Here is a 25,502-nt window from a genome sequence, read left to right on the forward strand (position 1 = left end):
CTCCATCAGCATCTTTAAGCTGCTAAACATCTTTGTAAATCTGGCCCCAGAGTCCAAGCTGACAGGTATCTCCATTTAAACTGATGTGGCTGTGCTCATTTACAGCAGCCAAAGCACAAGCTGATGCTCCTTTGAGCAGTACTGACAGTGCATGGGTACCTGCAGCCAGAACAGGCTTGAGGTATGAGCACAGAAGTGAAAAAGCAATCATGAGCCAGCTTTGTATTTTCCTCCTGACTTGAGCTAGAACATTATGAAAGTCACTTGGACCAACGTTTGCAAAGAGGCCACTGAATTTTGGTGCTAGATTTGGAATAAGCATTAAGATTTCTGAGTAGTTCCCAGTGAGTTTCTTGAGCTGTTAAGCATCCCATAACTTCCCAGAAAAGTCAAGATTTCACAGGCCAAGTCATAACTGAATTTGCTAAGCTTTAAGAGAGCCTTTCCCACTAATTAGTCCTTCACAACCTTGCATATTCAGCAATCACAAACAGTTTTCTTAAAAGGATTTTCCTTGCCTTCACTAAATGCCAATAGATGGGTGTTGTCTCCCTCCTGCTCGTCAGAAACAGGCTTAAAGAAACACCAAATCATTTGTTTCGGGTTCATAAAACTGTCTGTCATGAGAAGCATTTAAATAGATGGTGAACATTACGTGGGATAGATCAACCTGTGTTAAACACTTAGCTTGACTGAACCTGTCTCTCAGTATTCCAGCTTGTCAGATTTATCTTCCACAGCAAAACACATGAAGTGAAATGCAGTTTCTGCACTGTGAAAACCCAGTTCTCTCTGGCAATAAAGTAATTCCAGTGGGTGTTATAGAGAAGATAACTCACTAACTCCATTTTGTGTGAGGGGTAAATGAGGCCATGCAACAGATGGTGCCTGTGATCCAAACATATTCTGAAGTAAACCAACTAATTAAAAGGACCAGTTACATATAGGAAGTTTTAGGGAAACAAAAATTGCCCATTTTATTATATTTCTTTGTTTTATTCTAAATAATTTTTAATTGCTTAATTTACAGGAGAGACCACAGCCACTAACCAATTTCTAGATAGGATTCTATTAGCTTCTATTCCATGAAACACAATTATGTGGAGTGTAAATAGAACATGGGGCTCCACAGAGACTTGCAGAGAAATCATGGCAAGCCTGATTTGCTTTTCTAAATTCCTTTTCAAAATTGATTTTTTTTTACTTCTGAAAAATTTTATCTTAGAGCAAGACAAATGGGATTCAACCTCTCTCCCTCTTTTACAGACTTTTTCAGTTAAAAGACTACTTACCTCATTATGTGCCTGTAACAGTGCTAGAAAGTAAGCAAAAGCTGGATTCAATAACGTGTACAGTCTGAGTAGTGGACAAAGTGATTTGTAAATGTTCAATTACTTAAAAAGTAAGTACTTTCTATCACTAAAATCTCTGAAATACACAAGAGATTTCTACCAATTTCTACCACCACAAATGTTTTCAAATACAAAAAGGAGGGGTAGTTCACATCATTTATGGTCTTAATGGGTATGGTATTAAAGGTATGGCTTTCCAGAGAGAGTCTTAGTAGGATCATCCTTTGAGACTAACGTTACTTGAGAATTTATAGTGAAGTTCTCTGTATGGAGTCTAGCAATGCTGCATCCCAAGTGAAACCTTCAGACTCCAAACGAAATTGGTGTCAGAACAATTTAGCACTCTGAGTCCAGATGGACCTAAGTGAACTGCTTGTGTTGTGTTAAATGTCTGTGTGTAAATAGCAATTTCTTTTTTGATCTATCATAAAGATCCATAGAGGCTGAATGTATTTGCTTACATAACAACCGTATCTTTACTGCAGAAAACTACAATGTATCCATTATACTAACCTCGTTCTAAACCACCAGTTGCTTAGTACTGCTTAGGCAGTGCAGCCACGCACCTGTCGTTACATGGCCATTACACACACCTGCACACTATGTGAATGTTTATGTGATGTTTATGGAATGGCCAGTTTATGCATGTATGTGCGCAAATATTTATCTCATGGGGTTGACAAAAGGATCATCTAATTTATTGCGACACAGAGCAGTGATACTAGGAAGTTTTTTAGCACCTACTAAACTGAGCATCTAATACGCCTGTGTGGACACTTCTGTTAAGCTACTTGCTTTGATCATGGAGAATGTGCCATTTTAAATTTATTGGAGTATTTGTAGTATTTGTAGTGTTTGAAGGGCAGTATGCTGCAGGTATTCAAGTAAAGATTAACACTAGTGTGCACCAGACCAGTATTTTTCACAGTATCACCTTTACATAGAAAACAAATGAAGGTGGAGGCATCAATTATGGCCCAGTGGCCAATCCCTTATAATGCTTTAGTTTCATTATTTTAAAGCATATAAAGTTGAACTTTCATTTCTTTTCCACTTAAAATGTTTTATTCTGTAATAAAAATGAAAAGTAGCTGTTTACAGTGTTGCATGTTTTGACAACTGCTCTTTACAAATACTTTTTAAGTTATCCTAGAACTATTTTCTCAACATACACTGTTCAGTTTAGTCAAAATAGTTTTGCAAACTATTTCACAGAAAGCAAGAGAGAAGGGGAGACAGAGAGAGAAATAACCTAGGAAACAAGTATGCCAGCTTACAAAAATAGATTAGAACATTTGGAGATTGTAGGTATGAAAATGCAGTCTCAGTAGAGGAGAACTTGAACAGTAGATTATCTGAAGAGGTAATACTTAGCAGAGAAGAAGCTAGATGGACGCGGAGATCTATTTCTAAAATGTCTTTAATTTCTAGGCAAAATTAGAGAGGGAGAAACAGTCTTCAAGTTTCTGAAATATTCTCAGCTGTGGGTGGAGAGAGTAAGCAGAGCAGGCAGAATGCCAACATTTTGTCTTGATTTCTCCCCCTCTCGTGCACAGCAGGCTGTGCATTGGGTGCTTGGAGCAAGAGATCATTACCAGCTCCTTGGAGAAGGCAAGCAATATGCACATAACTGTCCTCCTCCAACTGATCTAACAGAAGAAGAGCTTTAAATTGCTGTTAGGTCTCTAGAAAGTCTCTGCTGATGAAGCCTGCTTGATCCATAGACTCTAGCTCTGTCCCTAAATAGCTTCTCCTGTTTGAAACACTCAGCTAGCTGTCACAAAACCACTAGCAGAATAAGTCAAGACTGTAACAGTTATGCAGAGATTCAACCTCTCTTGCACAGAACTGGAAAACTGGAGTCTACATGCAATTTGCCTATCCTAAAAGTATGAACTAAAAGTACGTGTCATAAAGAAAGCACCCTAACTACTACTAAGGCTACAGTAAATATTGGAATTCAGAGCTCTATGTATTATGAGTCTGAACCACTTTCAGAAAAGGGATTTAAATAGAAGTGTTTCTAGAGTGTGTAACCCTGTACCTGAAGCACATGCTTTGCTCCTTCAGACTATGTTCTGGGGGAACACAAAAGAGATAATGAAGTACTTAAGAGCCACTGGAGCAAAACATGACTGAAGCATTGCGACCTTAGGGGCTATTGCTATAGATGAGGAGTTTTCTCAGAAATGTAAGTTACTGTGGATCTGCTGAGCAAGTTCTTCCTAATCCACACCACCTGTGCAGATTCAGGGACAATTTGGTTCCGACTTAGTTAAAAGTACAAACCAAATTTTCCTATTTGCTCATTGAGTAGATCCTGACACCTACTTCCACTCAGTCTGCAAAAAGTTCTTTTCTGAGCTGTACCTCAGACCACTACTGTACATGTTCCTGCAGGAGAACATTTTGGTGATGTGCTCTACAGCTCACAGGCCATATGCAATAAACTGCTGCACTGCTATTCAAAGAGACTTTCTAAATTGTAAAATATTTTTGATTCAAAAGGGCCAACAGCTCCAGTGAGCCTGACTTGGCACAGCTCTGTAACACAAGGGTCATAGAGAGAGTGGTAGAGGCACTAGAACTGCAAATAAGTCAGGTCTTTATATCCATACTTCAGAGTGCACTGATTTTTTAAATCACACCTGCCAGAGATAGACCTCCAAAAAAAAGTGGCAGTGCAGCCTCATTCCTTTGTGTCGGCCAAGAGAGATGAGCTGGTGTGAAGAAGGGTGCCTGAACCTTTCCAGGGAAGTTCAGAAGTCCTTAAGTGTGTTCCTCAGAAAAGTGCAGGTTGCAGCCTGTGCCTTCCTCACACGCTTACAATACTGTTCTCCTTCTTGAACTTAAGGTCAGAAATATTTTTCCTTTGGCATATTCACTAATGCTTCAGCAAAACTTCAGGTCCGTATTTCACTCATTAGTCAAAACCTACCATATATATATGTATATATAAAATACACACACACATACAGAGGTGTGTATATGTATATATGTACTCAAACATGAACAGGTATATAGAGTTTCCAGACTCTCCAGCATATAATAAAATATTTGACAAAGCGAGGATCAGATGTTGTGCTGTGAATAATGAGATTTAAAATATCCTGTACTAGTAGGGTACAGTGAAACCTGTTTGTTAGGTTGGAGCAGAGAAACTTGTTCATTAGGTTGCAGTAGCACCCCCTGTTGTTTTCTTTATCCTCTTTAAATCATCACCAATTTTTACAAGAAGATTTTGTTCTACTTAAAGACCAACTTTGAGGAGGTGACTGATTTCTGCTGATCCTGGAGGTGGTTTCACAGGTTTCATTGTACTTGAAACTTCACAGCTTCCACTGAAATATTTGATGCATGTTTCAGTTTAGCAGAGTACAAAAGAAGAATTATTTTCATTCTTGCTTCATATTGTTGGCAGAGTATGGGGTTCTTTACCAAAACGTTTTTTTTTCACTTGACAACTTACAGACTCATCTTCCTAAAGCCCAATCACCAGTCTTAATAAAGTACTTGTTAAAGGAGTCAATTGGGATCAAATACTTAATAATTTGCAATTGTTTGTTAGCAAAATAAATTCAAAAAATTCTTTTATAAAAATGAGATAATTCAGTAGTTACAGAAAAGGCATCTATGTACTGCCCACTATCGTTGGTTAAAAAAGAAAAAAAAAGAGAAAAGCTCACCTTGCATGTTTCAGGTAAACACCAACTGGCATTTGCCATGTGAATCACAACCAAGGGCCCAGTCTTACTTTCATCCTGGTCAAAGCTGTGAAACTCTCAGTGAATGACAATGGAATTATGCCAACAGGAAAGTCATGAAAAGACAGGATCAAGCCCTAATATAAGTCTGATGCCTGCACACTGAACTGGGGCAGATAAAGGTTGAAGGGAGTCTTCTGCAGCACCTGCATCTTTCTCAGGATGAATTTCACCCATGGATAAATCTACCTAAATGAACAGAATACCTGCTGACTTCAAGGGGAAGAAGGTACTACTAGGTTAGACTACAAAGTACATTAGATCAAAAACCGTATGTCTTCTCACTACCATGCTGCAATTAGACAAACTTCTTTCTGTCTACAGATGTCCTCAGCTCTTGGACCCGGGAGTGTCTCTTATGCCATCGTCGTCATCCTCAGGGCCAAGCAAGCTTAGTGCACTTGTTACAGGATGGATCCAAGATGTTGTCTGCGTTACATGACTAAAAAGAAACAAGGAAGCCATTAGCAACCCAAAAGAGGCTTACCAGTCTCAGAAACAAAAAAATACCAGATGGATTCCACAATTTTCAGGCCTTACACTGTATTGATCATTACAATACTTTTTCAAATATAGGATTCTCTTTTTTCTTTACAAGTATGAGATTTTACAAATAAAATGAGGGGTCTTCTCGATGCAAGAACCTGGAATGAAGTTCTCATTTCCAAATAAATTAAAGTGAATGCTTTGGCAAGAGACTCCTGATACAAACTGGTGACATTTCCTGTAAATTAATAGAGCTGCACACACTTAACCCAGCAACACAATACAGCCCAGACTAGCAAAACCTTACCAAACTCCAACAAGCTGCCAAGGCAGAGTGCTCAAGAGGGAGTTGGCCAAACATGAAATCACAACATAGACGTTACTAACATATAGCAGTATGCACAAATTGTTTGAACAAGAACTAATACCCTAGTATCATTAAGACATGCCACTTCTTGCAAAAAAGGGAGATAAATAAATCAAAAAAAGGATATTCTTTACATGTCCCATAGAACGAATTCTTGGCGTGCTTCCACAGCCCTTACACATGTAAGTAATAACTCAATAGAGTCAGTACTATTTTTTAAAGGCATAGAACCTCATTTAAAATGCAGTCTAAACTACTTTTATAGTTTTTGGTAAGCTTCTATATGAATGGAAAGAACCTGCTCCAGAATCACTAAAGCCAGATAAATGAAATAGGCTTACTTTGCAGGGTGAGAATACTGTACACCTTAAGATTGGTAGTATGCATGCTAGCCATACTGTGTGTGGGCAAGAAAAAGCCTCTTCTCCCTTCTGGAATAACGTGTTCTTGGTAAAAGAAATCACTTCCTTTCTTTTTTTTAAAAAAAATCTTGCTAATAAATTCATAGCTTTTATAGTCAAGTCAGTGCAAAGATGAATTACTTTATAATATAAGTTCATTACAAGGAATCATTGAAAAATATGACACATATAATTAATACACAGCATAAAAGGCAAACAGCTTTTCTTTGTGACTCTCACTTTTTCTAACATACAGTGTATTTAAAGCCCATGCTTTTTTTTTTCCACCTATTTGATTAAGTAAGTGCCATGATGGAACTCCTGTGGATTTACCTTTTCAAGTGAAAACAGAATTTGCCTTTCTGTCTTCAAGAATCTTCTCCTAAAGCGACAGATTATGGATACTGAAACTTTAAAGTACAAATACCTGAGTCAATGTTCCACTACACTGACTTACAGGTGTGGGCAGCACTTCTCAAGGAATATGACTGTGCTATAATCCTATCTTGTATTCACACCTTTTATTTGAGCACACTGGGCTCTGAATAAATGTGAGGAGAACAAAAAAAATTGCTCACCAGGAGGTAAACATGAACCAGGACCATAGTGTAAATTACATCTTGAGTTGCATTAACTAGATAACCCCTCTCTAAACTGATAACCTGTAAATGTAGCCACTACTTCAGTTGAAGTAGTGCCTGAATAGAGACCAAGAAATGTGGCAAGAATAGACACCAAAATGTGGCAATATGTGGCACAAAAAGGTCATATCCTCAACTCTTACCCTTAAAAACTCCCAAAGCTCTTCCAAGTATATATAGTATATATATATAAAATATATATATAATATATATTATTAATGATATATATATTATATACATGATAAGTGTTTATTCTTCAGAAGATGTTTCCCCTACCTAATTTATGTCCAGGAGGCAAAAGATAGCATGCCTTACTTTCTGCTAATTACTCTAAGAAACTGATTTTGTTCTTTTACAAATAAATACAAAAAATTTCTTATGATCTTTAATACTGCAGCAATGTGGCAGTTAAATCAGGAGTAAAAATTACTTTATTCAATAGTGTAACATCGTTCACTCACCAGTTAGGAGAATACAATTACTTTTCATCCATTTTCAACCTACATGAGGCCACATTTTGCTCAAATGTCAATTATTTGCTGTAAATGCTCCTGATCTGAACTGAGTTGGTTTAGACTTGCACTAGACTTTCTCTCTTGAACACTACCTGTAGGATGGTTTGTTTTAAATGCTTAGCCAAAAGACCCTTACTAAGAAAAGAATTCTTATAAATAAACATTAAGTCCAGATACCATGTCTCACACTGTAGAAAGACACACAGATTATTTAGGTACAAAATAAATGTATAAACCCCCTCTTGCTTATTTTTAGTTCTCCACAAGTGCTGTGGCTAAAGAGCTTTGACATAATCAGTCTGAAGAGATAATCCCAGATTTAGTGGTTTGCAGAACATTCTTGTATTAGAAACACATCCTCTCTGATTTGTGCATTAGGACCAGGAATAAAAGTGAGAGGGAATTCAAGTCTATCTCTAGGCTTTGCTTAGTTGAAGAAGAAACTACTTTTTGAATATTACAGGAAGATTTGGAAAGCTAACATCATTACAAATGCTAAATTTAAATTTAAAACATTTTTCATTTGCAAATGTTCTTGTTCAAAAGATCCATTTCACCACATTTTCAGAGCAATTAACAATATTTAAAGATTTTTAGGTTTTCAAACAAATTACTGCTTATTGGAGGGCTGCCAAATTTATTGCTGGAAAATAGAAACATTTGATTTGAGAATATGTCAGTAGCTTATTCTGTCTTTTTAATATTAGTAAATTGCAGGACAAATTTTAGAGCTTGTAGAAACAAAGTATGAGAACATAGGGTTGTTTTGGCAAAGAAATGGTAGTGAGTTATTTAAAATGCTATTATAATTACCTTCCTTATGGCTCTTATTTTGCATAGGAAATGATTTCTTTTAAAAATGAGAACTTAGGACAGTCTTTTAAGAAAAGAATAGTTCAAAGATAATACAAACTAATGGAAAAGAATGTCTACATATTTGTTAGATTTTGAGCATTATCGAGACATGTTTTTCACCTTAAATTGTATTCTCCAATTAGGGTCAACCTCTGGATCCTAGCAGGGGATCAAGAAAAGCCTGGCAGACAGCAGGACTGCTGTAGTTCACTGTGCAGGATGCTAAGGTACAAAGCAGGCATGTCCTGTTCTTTGGAGGTTATTGTGTTGTGACAAGGGGCCACATCCATAAATCTTGGCTGCATTCTTCCAGCCCACCAGGGTTTCTAAGTTTTATAAGGAGCAATCTTGTGCAAGACCTATTTGAGAACTGTTCAGGCAACAAGATGCAGCCTTAAACCATTAATTAGCCAAACTCTCATAATGAATGGATTCATTAGGGGCCACCAAATGAGTTCTGCCAAATAGGATTTAGTTGTAGCTGAACTTGGAAAGCCAAGTTCTGGCCTCATATGAACCCCAGGCTTCTCTACCAAATTGAGTGGTATTGAAGATGATGAAACTGAAAGCAGAAATCTGCTCATCTGAAATTCTACAAAGACCAAGGTAGCTATTTTTCTCTCCTTAAATGAACACACCCAATAACCTAATCCATTTAATCTGCAATTTTGCTAAATGTTTAACCTTTCTTATCTTAGGTTTTGGATTTCCTAAACTACACTTCAAAATGCAGTAATACTTTACTAAAGAGCACTGGTGCTTCATGGAGCTTTTACCGATCTGTACACAACTTGACGATTTTTTCAAAGCCATTGTTGCAATGTAGCTACTGCTGACAAGCTTAAGGCAAAGGGCTGAGAAATAAGAAACCACATACTCCAAAAGCTTTAACCTTTAGTACTTCTATTGTTGCTCCTGGAAAAAAAACATTAAAAAATTTAGCAAATTGCACTACTAGCTATACATGCAATGGGTTGGAAGTGGACGTGAGCTATACTACCTAAAAATATATTTCATATTGTGCTCCTTTAGACTTCCACACTTACACCAGTGCAGAAGGGTTGCATGTCCGCTACTAGGTGACTAGCTCTATGGGGGCTTATGCACATTTCTTTGCTATACATGAGTACACAGTGGTGGCCTGGGGGCTAGTGAGAGCCAGAGCAACAGGAAAATAAAGAATGACAACAATGAATGAAGATCCTCTAACTTAATTCTGCAGCTAGAGGTTATGCCATCCTCTATGTTTGATCTTGCACAAAATCTGTCTGTGTAGCTATTTGCTAGACTTCACACAGCTTTAATTAGTACCTTTGTCTTTTGTTGTTGGACCTTTCTGGTTTTGTTTCCTTTGTGTTCAGTGTAGCCTTTTGCTTTGCAGGGATCCTTTTTATCTCTAGAATCCATCCTCCCAAATCTTGCATCTATGAGAAGGCACTCTGTTTGTAGCCAACTCTTTTCCTTCTATTTCTCTCATACTCCTATAACTTCCTCTGCAAGTCTCCTGGGCTGGGATCAACACTCCTTATGCACCTTCTGAAATGTTGCCTAATATTACTTTCAGAAAACAGCTCCTGCACAAGAATTGAGTGGTCCTAATTTGCACCAGGCACCTTAACACCTTCATGTGTTGGTGAGATGAGACAGATTTACTCTTCCTCGTGCCACCAGGTGGCAATGGAGTATCTGTGGGAGTACAAGGGACCTTATATTCCTGAAGGCATTGATCTAATTCTCTAGCCCTTGAATCTCTACCAGATAGTGTTTCAAAATCACTCTACAATCTGAATAAGTAGATTGAATACAATGTATAGCTACTGGTGCTGCACCTAACACAAATTTTGTGAATGCAGTCCTAATTTTATTTAGGATTGCATGAATTTTGGGAACACAATAGTTCCTCAGCTTTTAAGAACCACTGCTTTTAATACTTTGCAGTTGTCCCTTATGAGTTTGAACTTGCTACTTATTTTTTTGTTTCTTCAGTGCCAATGTTTATCATGAAATAAGCTCTCAGAGCTGGTATACACTTACAGACTCAGTCATGGTTTTTGTCATGCTTGGTATCCCCTTTGAAAATGTCGGTAGTTGGAAGGTAGATGTTAAATGCAGTCTGGATACACAGAGTCAAGCGTTTGCAACTGAAAATTCTTGCGATTTTGAAGTGCAAATGCTGGGAGGATCTGCAAGGAGTAACTACTTCTTAACTGTAACTAAAGAATTTTAGTTTTGTAGACAAGGGATTAGGACAAAATGAAATAACTGAATGAAGTTGATGTTAGTATAGGCAATCAATCCCAAGAGCATCTAAGGAAGAAAATTTCCAGACTTGAAACCTATAAGCAGTTTGGAAAGAATTTTTGTATTGTATTTATCAAAATCCGATGATTGGAAATCAAATATTCTTCTTTTATTCTTTCTCCTTTTTGTTAAAATTGGTTTAAAACTGGACCCTCTTTCAAGACTACATTTCACAAGGAACACATGGCATATATACTACCCCAAGAGATAGTAAGCAGGTCCTGAAAGATGGCAGTGACCTTAAGTTTTATTGGCTGTAATAAAATTGGGAGTACTTGTCACCCCATTGGACTGTACCCTAAGGTAACATAATCCATTTTTTATCTCTCTCAGGGACTGCAGATTTTGCTTGAACAGTAATTAAAAGCAGAGGGATATAAAGTGAAACTCCAGAAGAGAGTCTCATTATTTATTCCTCGATTAAATCAATTAAACACTTGTCTACTATGAAAAAAATATATGAGCAATTTCAGAAGGCAGTCATTTCTGGCAAAAGAATTTATTCATCCAATTAGTCTACTATTTTACTAAAAGTCTTCAATGATAATGGCCCAGTCTAAAACCAAACCAGTAATCTGACAAAACAAGTAGGATCTGAACTAAGAGTAAGTCAAAAGGCTTGAGTGATAGGATATGCAAATCTTCCACCATTTCAAGCACTAGCTGAAGCGCATCTCATCCCTATATTAGCCAACTGCTATTAATCTCAAAGTGCTGTTTTAATAATAGACATAGTTACTCACAATCTCGTGTCTGTAAACGTGAACATCATAAAAATTCATTTTGGTGCAATGTATCTACAGTGGCAGTAGGACATAAAGCTTAGTGGTGCTCGTTCTGCACATCCAACTAAGCAATGCCAGCATAGCTCTAGTGTGGGATGACAATCCACGTTGTTCTCAGGGCAGCCTGGGATACATCAACCCACCCAACTGATACGCTCATCCTGCATGCAACATAAAGAGTCCTTTTAGGAAGAATAGTGCAGCCAGTTTGCTGACTTCCTATCAGTTCTATCTTATCAGCATAGGCCTGATAACTTGATGGGATAGACATCACCAAATCTTGCCCCACAAAGGAAAATTTACCAGGAATCTGAACTTTCAAATTCCTAATTGTATAGGTAACCAAATAGGTGAGAATTAGACCTTTGGTCACATCTGTGTTAGACTAAAATCACTCTGCAGAGGTAAGAGAGATCAACACGCTGACTTCAGGGGGATTTCTAGGTCTATAGCAAAAATTATTTTCAGTTTCATGTTTTTGGTCACTGAAGAAATTTTAACAGCTATAGCTATCTGATGACTGGCCAAAACATGGACAGAGAGCACAACATCTGTGAAAGCTGAAAGAGTGTTTCTCCACTTTGGTTCTTGATACAAAAATTTAACAACCAACCTCCCCCCTCCCAAAAAAAATATACAACCAAAAGCAGCTTAAAGTCTTAACATTCTTGTATTACAAACTCATGTTATCATAAAATCCAATGCCAAGTTTCCTAGCATTACCTCTGAGGTTTCTTCTTCATAGTCATGCAAAATGGCTTCAGTGAAAATCTGAGTAAATGAACTCCCTAAAATCACAATGTTTGCAATTAAACTATTTCTAAACCTTAGAAATTAGTTTGATTTTTCATTGCATCCTGGCTATCTGTAAGTCTTCATGAATTTGCATTTAGCAAAATGCCTTACACTAAATCATTGCTGTGCCTCTTAATAAGGAGTCTCATTTCAGACAACAGTGTCCATGAACAAAGATCAACTAGGAGAAAAAATTTTCAACGAATACTGTTTCTGGAGACATTTATTCTTCATAACCAATTTGAGACACAGCAAAGAATCATGTATTTCAGATGGCAGGCATTTAACACTTTGTGAAAATAAAAGTTCTCTGAGATGTCTCAAGTTGGTTATCCAAAAAAACCAAAAAGAATAGTATCAGGATTACCAAAATTCATATGGTTATCTCTGAAAGCATTCGGACTGATGTTGAATTAAATTTTGCACAGAACATTTTGGAACATTACACATAAAAACTTTATATAAAGAAATAATAATAGTTGCACTTCGTTTAGTGCTGAATCGGTCTTATTTAAATATTTGTGTCTGTATAACTATTATTACTTCTATTTTCAGATAGGAGGATTTGAAGATGACAGGTAAAAAGAAACATTCTCAAAAGCAGCCCAAGTTTTTGAGTGACAAATGTGAAATAAGAATGGTCCAATTTTGTGAGATGTAAAGTACTTGCCTCTTTCTTTGAGCTCAACGGAAACAGAGAATATGCCATGCCTAAAAATATCCCTTCTCCCCAGAAATTAAAGTTATTAAGATGGAGACACCTACAATGCTGATTTTACTAATTGATAATTCTGGTGCAACTAATTCGCCTACTGCTATGCAAGGAGCTAGGAAAAGAGCCAGTACCGGAAAGCAGGGAGATCCAGCCAGGGATGAATACATTTATCAAAGTAACAGCTTTATGCTTTCAATTTAGCGTGCAGCAAGTAAAAGCAACCGTGATTTATTGTCTTTTGTGATGATACCTTTAGTTCTAGTTTCATAAAACATGAATGTTTATACTACAGATGTTCTTCATCTATCACACATGCTTTGCTATTCTTAGTTCAGTCATAAAATCATGAACAGTTTCTGTGAATGATCAACTTCCAGTAAAATTAATGATGGCTCTTCCCCAAGAAAAACCACACAAAATAGAATATTATAAAATGAATAAACACAATGTGCTGGCTTTCAATGTGGAAGTTTGATTTCAAAGGCTACCGAAACACATCAAGTGTGCTTTTACTAATTTTTTAGATGTATTATTTCAGATTAGGTTGTTACTTAACATGGACCAAATTCTATTCTCTGTTATACTGGCATATTTTCAGAGTACCTTCACTGCCTGCTCTGTCACATTAAAGCACGCAGGGGAAACTTCTGATTTTTACATGTATTACGGGAGGAAAAAAAGCCAAATAAAATACTACTGTTTCCCCTTTGGTATAAGACAGAAAACATCACAGGTGCTAATATACCTAAGGGAGAAGATCCCAAAAGATTAAAATATGTGGTAACTTTTAGTTGGCTTTCAGGAAAATTTCATTTAAAATAAATGTTCCTTCACTGCTTGAGGAAAAAAATAGTTCATGTGGAATAGTTGGAACCTGGTCCTATTAAAAAGCTAAGGAAGTAGTGTTTACAGGGGCAAAATTCACAGCTGGTCCTTACAAACTGTACACATATGCAAGGAGTGGGTGGGAGTGGGAGGGAGAATAGCAAGGCCCTACCTAATTTTAGGTGTCAGTCTCATGATACAGAGCTGCCATATGTTAAAGGTGAACAAAGTGGGAGGGATGGAAGAGATTAACTATAATGGGGGTTTCTCTGGAAAATAATTTGGTGTTCTAGTCATGCTTTTTTATAATGTTCCTGTGAGATTCTAAACAACCAGTGTATATCCATTAATTAATTAGCATATATGATAATTCTTTGGGAGAGCAAAGTTATACACAACTTTACCTCTCTAAAATTTACCTCTCTAAAATTCAAACTCAGGAGATACCAATTCACAAAATCCATTTAGGGACAGAATACACTGTCTTTGTGTTTGCACTGATGCAACATTGTGATTTCCATGAGAATTTTAATATTGAATCATACAACAAAAGTCAAATTTTGTCCTTATATTGGTTACAACACTTAGTAAACTCATTGAATGCTACATTTGAACTAAACTTGGGCAAAAATAGACACATGACTAGCTTTAAAAGTGAGCAAGATGAATTTTCTCTTACTTAAAAGGCTATTCCAGTCTTAATGCCTTCCAGCTGACTGCTCATTTCATACATCTGAATGTAGGTGATAATTTATGAGCTCTTACTAGCCCCTTTGTGTTTCTGGGTTTTGCAGATAAAATATCTTTGGCAAACAGGAATTTCTATTAGAACATCAGTGACTGGATTTCTCAAACAGAAGAGCAGCCTTAATCATCAAATAAGTGAAACTCACTAATAATCAACTTTTTAACCTGATTATGTGGGACCTTTTCAACATACTGATCCCTCTGAGTTCAAGACAGACATTGGAAAAATTGAAGGAGATCCAGTGGAAGGTCACCAAGATGCTTAGAAGGCTGGATAACTTGACACATGAAGAAAAGTTGAGGAAATGGGTTTGTTCAGCCTACAGCAGAGAAAGCTCAGGGGGATCTAATCACAGCCTTCCAAGACCTAAACGGTAGTTATAGAAAACATGGAACATTATCAGGTTCCAACTATTCCACATTAACAGTATTAGTTGGAACCCAGTCCTATAAAAAAGCTAGGGAAACGGTGTTTACAGGGACAAAATTCCGAGCTCTTCACAAAGACTGTGACAGACAAGAGGCAAGGGGTGCCGGTTCAGGGGAAATTCTGTCTAGATTTAAGAAAAGATTCTTCATCATGAGAACAATTAAACATTGGAATAGGTTGCCCAGACAATTGGTGCAATATCTCTTACTGCAAATGTTCGAGACTTGGTTTGACAGAGCTCTGGATAACTTACTCTTCAACAGAAGGCCGGACAAGGTGATTGCCAGAGATCCCTTCCAACTTATGTGTTTTTCGAATTCTATTCCATGATTTTGGAATTAGTCAGTAAGTCAGTAAACTCAATGCTTTTGAACCAAATTTGCTGATGTGAATGATGATAACAATATCAAGTGTAAATTAGTAAGAAAACAGGCATCGTTACTGTGTTTCTATTAGGCATTAACTCCATGGGGGCATGAATCTGGTGCTGAGTATGACTGACTGACTGTATTGGTACATGCAAAATACAACAATATTTGCCGTCTTCATTTTTTTAAATTACACCTGATTATTTCAAAATCTATCTGGGGCTAAAGTTAGCTTGTTACCCTTTGTTCTCCAGCAGGAGGAAACCACAGCTATACTAGCAACAAAGCTGATCCCTACCTTTTAGTCTACTGGTGTAATTTTTGTCCTTTTGATAACTGTTAATACATATATTTGTAAGAAAGACACTTGAACTTACTTTTTCCAATGCATACTAAGATGTAATTTGGAGACTTACATTACTATTTGATACTTCATGGTAAATCCAAACACATGACCTTAATGGCTAGCACAGAATCATCTGAGTTTGTGGCACACTACTGCAGGCTAAAAGGTAATTTTTTCACACTTGCCGGTACTCAGCAAGCAGGTTGTTCATGGGAGATGGAAACGACCTCTTGAACAAAAGAGGTGGTTTCAAAAATTGTCTTACTGAGTATTCATGTACAAGATGCAGCTTTCCCTCATAGGTAGAGAGAACTGTTCAGTCCCTAAGGACTATAGCCATGTAAATGTTTTATTCATGTCAGTTATTCACATAAGTGGGTTTCACTTTAGTGTGTAACACAAGCCAGCTGGTTTGCTTCTTTTAAACTCTGATTTCTCATGCACTTCATATTGCTACACCCCCTTCAGAGATATTTATGGAAATTTCACAGCAAGCTGTCTCAAGCTTATGTGCTATTAAGATGCCACTCTGGGGTGTTTACTGCTTTAGACTTATAACATATAGATTTATGGACTCAGCTACTTGAATGCCCAATAAAACACATTGGAACTGAAGGCATCTATTAATTAAAAGAACATTTGACTGTCTTTAGCATATTGTAAAACTTCCGTGGATTTAAACAGAGCCATTCCGGCTTCTATATATCCTCAAAGCATAACTGCATAGAAAGAAAAGCGGCAATTCATATACAAGATGAGTTTAATTGTGGCCACATTTAGGGAATTATAACATATTTCTTAATTTTGTATTTGATTATATACATTGCAGAGGGCAAGTGTTGAAATACTTTTTAAACCCCTCATGGCTTTGCCTGTTAAAAATACCAAAGAATGAAAGAACTGAAATTCACAGCCAAAGAGTACAAGAAGGTTACAGCATTAGTACCAGAGCTGTAAAGTATAAACTATTCTGCTAATCCACAGCTAAACAATTGGATTAAATCTTACTGAAGAAGATCACCTGCTAAAATGTACCTCAAGCTAAGTTCTTCCTGGAAAAGGATATTTTCAATGTCAGGCAGAATGATCATGTTGAAAACTCTTCCAATTTATGTCAGAAACAAGGGATTTTCACTACACTTGCTCCTTGCTCTACATAGCTAACTTTCTCAGACCACCTTTAAACATATTATAAAGAATAGCAAAAAGTATGATTTCTTAAGCACAGAAGAAGCCTTTTACTCTGTACAGACATTTGGAAACAGTCACACAAGCAAAATAAGGAAGTAGGTAAAAGGAATGTTAATTACTATAGTCTCTTACTGAATGCTCGGTTAAGTTAATTCTAACGAATTCAAGTAAGAACTGTTAGCAGTTCTTGTCCCCTTCTCTGTGATTATAACAGATAGATTTTCCTCGCCTGCCATGAAAAGACTGGCTTGGAGGACTTCTTAGGACAGATTACAGAAGATAATGATGGCAATCCTGGGGCTCTATCTAGGAACACATTAAGAAATACAGAGGGAGAAACATTCTAGAGTCAGTAGTAATCAAACGATCAGATATGCAAGAACTTCTAAAAGAAAAAAAAAATTGTTCAGCCAACATCTGTAGTTTCAACAAGGGGGGACAATATGATAAACTTCGGATGCTTTCTGCAAATTGGGCTCTAACCACAGCTGAGATTCAACCTTTGCACTTTGAACCTTATTGTCACATTTGCAATAATTCAGCCTCCAAGTGCAGCTCTTAAAAGAAACTTCTCAAGTATATTCAGCAAATCTAGTTTTCTGCTGAGTCACCAAGATAAATGAGAAGCATAAGAAAAAAAGCAAAACAAAATCAGAAAAAAAAGGAAAAGAGGGGAAATCTCTCTCAAATGTGATATTTCTTGTATTCTGTTGTTAAATTTTATTTCCTTCTATTGCTACATGAGTCTATTCAAGTGCAGTTCTTAATTGCACTAGTATAAACCTCAAGTAATTTTAAGTGATTCACCCCAAACAGAATCCAGCATCCACCTCAATCTTCCAAATGTACTATACGACTCCACTTACCAACCAATGAACAACTCCTTTTAGAGACCAATGGAACTGTGCTCTATTTTAATAGCTTCTTCTGTATTTATTTAAATTGCTACACAATTGGCTTTTTGGAGGATCACATAATTCTTTTTAATTTCCTAAGTTATTTTTCTGCAATATTTTTTGGTATAAATCCCATGTAGTAACTTACATCTGTCTGAAAATAAAAGCCACCCTTTGATTAGAGCTGGAATGTACTATCATACATGGTGTGTTTGAAAACCTCTGTGGAAAAAAAACATGTCTGCTTTAATATATCTAGCTCTAGGCACCATGTGGTTAGTTAAGGACAACAGAGCAGCCACTTTGGGGGGGAAAAAAAGAAAACAAAAAACAAAAAACAAACCCTGCTTTTCTTGGCTGCCTAATGCACAAACTTCAATGCTATTTACGTGACTTTGGTAAGAGTCTGGGATTAAAGACCTATTCACTGTCCTTCCTATCTTTCAGGAAACTTTGTGGAAGTCCACCCGCAAAACACCATCTTCTTACATGCCAGCTGTAAGAATTGAACAACATGTCAAACTGCAGTAAATAGAAAAGCTAGTTATTAAACAATGGTTCATGATATATATATAATGGAGATGAACTATAATTTTACCCAATTGCTTCAATCTATAAAAAGAAAATAAAAGCTATTATATGGATGAGGCTTTCACTATCTTCTAGAAAAAAGAAACAACAGTCTCTGTCCAATTCACTACCTGAAACTTCTGGGAGACATAACACAAGCTCCTTCTTTTTAATGCATTTTTCCTCCAGAATCAGAGACCATAATTAAAAATAATCTTTCCTTTCCTATAGTATACAACAAATTCCCACAGCTTTTATCAAGTAGGTCTTTGTAAAGAAACCATCAATTCTCTATCTGCTGGACAGTAACAGGATTTAAATCATATTACACCGTTTGTATTCAATTAAAAAATAATGTAATCTTTTCTTCATCTGTTATATATAATGAATTTGTACCACTTTTGTTTTTTTCTAGCCTTTCAGAAAAAAAATCACTGAAGATTTTTTTTAATTAAGGAAAGCCAAAAAGCAAATAACAAGAAGGTCCCAGTCACAGTGCTTTGTATTTTTTTTTAATCATTAGTTTTAAAGCTTTTGTAGAGGTTTTCTTTGTGCTTTAGACACTGTGTTACTGTAACATCTTTTCAATGTTACCTTTCCTCTATTCTCTGAAGAAGAAGAATATATATATACATATATATTTTGTAAAATATATTTGTTTGTAAGATCTTCTAGATAATTACAGTTAACTCCTGACAGGGATGTATTTTTCTACCATTTTTTTTGCAGGACAGCATAATAATTGCTCACTCATGTCAATGTGAACATTGTTAAGCAAAATTCACTTTTGATTACTCTGAATGTTTCTAATAAGCCACTTACAATGAAAGGTATGACTATATCTTTGGCAAAACCTGACAAATGTACAAAGGAAACCCCATGGACCTGTAGCTATAATTTGCATAGGGTAAAAATTCAAAATTAAAAAAAAAAAAAAAAGATTTAAACAATGTATTTTAGGAAATATCAGTGTGAAAAAAACCCCTTTTTTAAAATGGCTTGAACTGCTAGAATTGCTTACGTGTGACTGGGGCTTTTAGCATAGTTAATCCATATGTCTTGACAGGCATTTAATACATTTAGAATATGAAACAAGACTTTCGCAACAAGTATTTCAATGGTATTACTTACAGAATAGAAGGAAATTATAATGTGTAATGTCAATATTCTGTGAAACTCAAGTTAGTGAGCCTATGATTAACATCTTAAATGTAAAGCATAGAGTATAATGACTTTTGTCTAAATTGATGATATGGTAGTTGGGCTTGTCTTGACCATTTAAGAATCTTAATTAAATGTTTTCAGTCCTTTTCCTTCACCCTCTTGCAACAACAAAATGACTTATTTCCAGATAAAGGAGCAAGATATGATTTCATAACATAATGTTATCTTCTGATACAACCACAGACAGTATACAGATAAGAATGAATTTGCTGCTTAAGAGGTTCCCCATATATAAGCTATTTAGGGCTGGAGGTAATATGAAAACTAGTATTTCAGTTATTATGCAATGGATACTATGGATTCTGAGGTACGCTTCAGAGGAGTACAGACACGGAAATCCAGATTCTAGGTCAACTGACATATTTGGTGAGATTGCTGGTCTTTGTGTTTCTTAATGCTACAATGGGAGTGAAATCCCAGAAAAAAGCAGACTTATCTTCTAGAAAGCTAGCTGTTAGAATTTTTCCACTTCCCCCAAAATATATGGGCATTTAAAAAACAGATATGCCTGTAAACTTTTTAGGGTATGAGATTTTTTTTCACATCTTCTGGGTCTATTATAGGACCAAACATGTAGTTGAGGCACATTCTCAACACTGTACACTGGGATTTTTAATGACATCTGAAGGATTTAGTTATATAGCTTTCACTGAATTTCAGTTGATGTTTTTAACTGAAAGTCCTCCAGGATTCTTTGGACAGTGCAGTTACAAAATACAGAGAAGAGTATGTGATGTCAGTAGTAAAGCTGTATATAAAACACATCATAGCTTTGTTATTTTACTAAATTTTCTGTGATTCTAGGTTTAGAAATACTTTTGGTTTGATGGGTTTTTATTTCTCCTCCAAGCCATTTTCCCCCAGAAATACTCACTTGATGAAGTACTTGATTCCATCTGCTGTATAAGCTTCTTCCCATCCATAAGGTAGACCTAAGATGAAATACAGAAATAAGATGTCTCTCGAAGTCGGGAAGCCAGAAGGACCATACAGTTTGAAACAGTGTCAATTAGAATATTGTCACTTCAAACTGCAAAATACAATCCTGATTTTTGGGCTTAGTTTGAAAGTCCTCTTCATGAGGAAGATCAGTAATACTTTTAGTAGGTTACTACGCTATAGCTCTTAAAAAATCAGTTTTCATGGGAAATATTTACCATTTTTCTTACTATTGGTTCCACACTGTTTGCAGAGCTTGTAAAGCGCTGTAGAAAGCAGCATCAGTCAACATGCAAAAATGCTCCTGATATATTCTTTTATTATACATGATTTATGTAATGTACATAAAGGAAAGTGCAAGGCCCTAAAAACAAACAACCCCCCTCACAACCTCCTCCTTTTTCAAAGGCTAGAATCAGATATAAAATTAACATATGCATGAAAATTGTTGTTCTTGTGCTTTAGCTTGACAGTCATCTGGAAATGTTAGTGTCTTAGGACTACTTTTTTTCACGTTACAATATATCTCTAAGATCAGCTCATTAGAACCATCTGTGAGCCTGCTTTAGATTTAAAACTTTTATTTGGAAAATGTGCTGGACTGCACACAGCATATGGTCTTTTAAAACTTCTTTGAATGAATGCATGTCCTAAGTGCACTCATTTTTTTTTTAATCCTCTCTTAAAACACATTTTTTTTTCTCCTATTGTGAAACTTTCATCTCTAGTGTTGTCATTACTACTTAAAAATCTATGAAAGGGTGACTTCAGCTCTTAAAGAAAAACAGAGTCCATTGGAGCTACGGAGTCATTACTTCCAGGGCACAATAGATGAGGAACAAACCATCTGAGAGGTAACTAAGGCTGAGAGGCACCAAACATGTCTACTGATTAGGCCAAAATGCCAGAATTCAGAAAGGTAACCTGAGAACTGGTACACACAGAAGAGTGCAAGTACTGTTTAGTACAGCTCGAAAAGCAAATCCGACTGACTTTTTTTTCCTACATCCTTTCCTTTTCCTTTACCTTTTATCACTCGCTTATCTCAGACTTCTTCCCGTTTTCAGTTTGGCATAGATCTACATAATCTGCTTCTCAAAATATGCCACCTATTACATGGCATACTTTGAAAAACCTAGTAGGTTTGAGAAAATAATCCACAGCCACTTCCCTTTAAACACAAGGTAGTTGCTGTGTAACAGTTTTCAAGATCTGGCAGCTATGAAAAAAGGAAGAAAGGGTAATTTATGCTTTAAATGTGCTAGACATGATCACTAGATTTTCCTTCCTCTCCTGTAAAATATAGGAACTTTATTCAAAATGGAAATTTTCTAATGATTTTACAGGAAATAAGATTTCATCCTTCAATTGCTTGCATCTTCCCTGGTCTTTTCTCTTTCCTGCATATGTCACCATATGCAAATACAAAATACAGGACAATGAATTTGAAGGATCATAAATGAAACCCTTGTCTGATCTCTGCTAACACTTTTAGAATTCTGCTACACATCTTCCATTTCATTCACCAGGGATAGTTATACTATTTTTACTTACAATTTGACTAAAATTATTTCATTTTTTCTTGTAAAAAGAAACAAAAAATGATATGGAGGTAATGATAATTGATTCTCTGTATTCTTTTCTTAACCATAAAGGACTGTTTTTTAAAAACACTGAATATATTTGTCATCCATACGTGAAACACTGTACTTGTTCTCTACTGCTTTCTCTACTCCTTCTTGACTTAGTATGCATCAGATAATATATCCTATTCACTCTTTGTATGCTTAAAAACTCCACCTACATCAGTAATTTTGTCTTTTATTTTCCACATTTTCAATCCTTCTCCACGAGTCTTTCATTAGTGTTCCCTTCGTTCTTTTTCTTCACTGGTAGATTTGTACTTGCATTTCTTGATGTTTCCCATAGTAGCCAAAAGACTCATGTTTTGCACTGTATTTCCCTAGACATCATCACTTTGTTCAAGCTCATTTTCCCCATGAATCATGCATAAATTGATCTACTTCCGAGTGCTGTATTTTCACATCCTCCAGGCCCAGATTTGTTACCTGTCCTAGAGCTTGCTTTGGAAGACTACTAAGCTTTCACCTGGAGTAAATAGGAGGCAAAGGAGCTCAAAAAGTTAGAAATATAGTCTGAAAAGATACAGGATTTAGCCCACAGCTGCAGTTTAACATTTCCTACATATTTATTATTTCCTCTGTGAAGTGCTACATTCTTTGATAAAATTTCATAAATAATTTATCTTGGCTGCAGTTGTCTGCATATATCATCTTTAGAAAAAAAGCATAGTATTCAAAAATAAACTTCAGCAGAAAATACAAGGCTTTTTACTAATCAAATATTTATGATTAATTATCTTTTGCAAAGAAAGTAGAAGGTAACAGTGTAAAAGTAATTAACAATATAAAAGAGGTAGAATACAGTCCAAAGTACTCTTTCTCAATGTAGAATAGTCTCATAAGAGAGGGCATGTTAGTCAAAATGCATTATCACCTAACATTATTTTGTTCTGAGCGTATGCATTTCATTAGGGTTAAGGCAAAGAAGATGTGTATAATTCTATGTGAAAAAGAAAAGTAATAAATCTGCAGTGTTTCAATATTGTTGCAGCTGATAACAGAGCAGCAAAGCAGTCTCCCTGGTGACTGCTTGCCTTCTTAGCTGCAAGATGTCTGCTGTGATAACCACTGTTGTCAAGTCAATTTTACATAAAGCAGAAAGAGAATAAGAACAGTAGACCTAACAAAAATTTCCCAGCACTTCACAAAGCATGGCTCTCGTTGATTTTATTTATCACTTCTCCTTAGGTCAAAGGAAATGCCCCAAGAACGACATTTGATTGGTTACAATAAGTAGAAAAACAGAGAACATACGGTATCATAAACTCATACGAAGTGACATCAGTTTAGGATTTTGAGCACCACCTCTAAGAGAGGATGCATACACTCTCTCCCATGCATCAGCAGGGCCTTCCTGGAATAAAAGCTGCAGACAGTGTAACCAAAAAGTATGTCACTACAGGAAGAAGGAGAAACACAGCTTGCTTTTGTGACAACTGCCCTCAGCAACATTTAACAAACGTCTGCACGGTCTGAGAGCCCAAGGCCAACAGGCTCATTCAGTGCAAAACAGGCTATTTTTGAAATTCATGACCAAAACATTAGAACTGTTCAACTTTAATTTGCAGGTCTCTGTTTCAGTGTCTGTTTTAAAAGCAACTCCAATTCATTCCTGTCTTGACTGAATTGAATCCTGTCTTGATTGAATTTCCTTATGTAGAAAGAGCCTAGTTTTACTAGGCAGTTATCAAACCTATAAATAGTGTAGTGATGTAGCTTTATTTTAAATAAGTCAGTTTAAAAATATTTTAGAAAAAGAAATGTGGAGATGATTAGATGAGACTAAAAACAGCAGATCCCACAGCACGTACATTCAGTTGAAGCAAAACTGACACATATTTCTCTAATATCTAAGCACTGCAGTCTAAGGGTCACATTCTTTGACCATTAACAGAAACAAAGATGTCTGTGTCTCCATATTCCTTTACCTAGCTTGACTTTTTCAGTTATATTTTTCTAAAGTAACAGTGCATGGTCTATCTCTGAACTACCTTTTATTTACCTCCTGATGATTTATCTATATTTAATGTTAGAATTCTCCAAAACAATGTTTTTGGAAAAACAGCAATTATCTGTTAAAAGTATTTCTGATAAATTTGCTAAAGGACATTATAAATGATTTTCTCCTTTGTCATTTGATAAGCAAGATTTTGAATTCAGATCCCTTTTCGAAATCCACGAATTCAGTAGTACGCTGTTATCAATATTTAAACCTTCCTCATGTGGCTTCAGTAATAATGCAAAATTCATTTGCCAGTTAAGATGCTCAGTGATACTCAATGCCTTTGCCTCTTCTCTTTGAGCTATCTAGACAATGCAGAGGACAGAGAGCTGAAGATCCTAGTTGCTAGTTCTGCAATGTCTAGTCTTGGGCTCCTGAGGACTACTGGAATATGGGAATATCCCAGTATAAGACTGGAGACCCAAAACGATGCAAGACTGGCAGAGGAATTCCTTGGTGAGCTATGCAATTTGACATAGCTAAAGCAAAAATCTGTGGAGAAATATCTAACCCTTTGTCATGTATTCAGTTGGGTTTAGGTATAATATCACACTTTATTTTGAGGCTGTTAATAATATATACTGTATTCTATTGCTTATTCTTGAGTTATCTATAAAAACTCAGGTTCAATTTAAAAGAGCTTTCAGAAGTGAGTATTCACTTGTGGCATTTGTTTGTGTGCCACTTTACTCTTTAGACCCTTTCAAGTGCTCTTCCCACAAACAAATGTATTTCATCTAATGAACAAATACTCTAAGGGGACATTCCATTCCTTTCTTTTGCATATCAAATTCCATTCTAAAGAAGTCATCTTTTTCTTTTGTTGTTGGTGATTTAATAAAACAAAGATGGAGTAGCTACTTTTCAAGTGGAGACATCTGGGAAATACTAGCAACTGAAATTTATGCTAATTTTGAATATGGTTGGCAGATTGGCTTCTCTCCCTTCAGTAATGTTCCTAGAAACTGTCCTTCAGAAAAAATATTTTTCTTACTTTGGATATTCAGGGCACGATGAAACATGACCACGCACTTCCCCATTTCCTATTAATCATAAGCTATTGACTCATCTGTGTTGGCAAACTCATTCATCTCTTATCAAAACAATAATGTCAAATCAGGTGACAATTAAGTGTCAGATTTATAAAAAAAATTTGCTTCTTGTGCTGAACATTTGGAAGATCTTGTTTTTATCAGAACACTTGATTATATGATAAACTTTAATGCCTTCTATGGTAATTTCAAAATTACAAATTGTTATAGTTTTTTTTCCTTTATTTTAATACTTGCTTGTGAACAACTCAATAAAAAAATAAAGCTCATTAAAAATTATTAATATTTTCCT

General features: G+C 36.0%; 1 protein-coding gene across 10 annotated transcripts in view; it reads right to left on the bottom strand.

Annotated features, from left to right (window-relative positions):
- Positions 1-2,407: 2,407 nt before the first annotated feature.
- STXBP4 (syntaxin binding protein 4) overlaps positions 2,408-25,502 on the bottom strand; it is a 71,418-nt gene continuing 48,323 nt past the window's right edge. For all 10 annotated transcript variants that reach the window (XM_062591628.1, XM_062591627.1, XM_062591626.1 and 7 more), the window contains 2 exons: positions 20,449-20,506; positions 2,408-5,558 (listed from right to left, as the gene is read on the bottom strand). In XM_062591628.1, the coding sequence (XP_062447612.1) occupies positions 5,447-5,558; positions 20,449-20,506 (170 nt within the window). In that variant the 3' untranslated portion in view covers positions 2,408-5,446. The remainder of the gene's footprint in view (positions 5,559-20,448; positions 20,507-25,502) is intronic.

This window comes from Rhea pennata, chromosome 19 (genome assembly GCF_028389875.1).
Source record: "Rhea pennata isolate bPtePen1 chromosome 19, bPtePen1.pri, whole genome shotgun sequence".
Classification (NCBI taxonomy): Eukaryota; Metazoa; Chordata; class Aves; order Rheiformes; family Rheidae; genus Rhea; species Rhea pennata.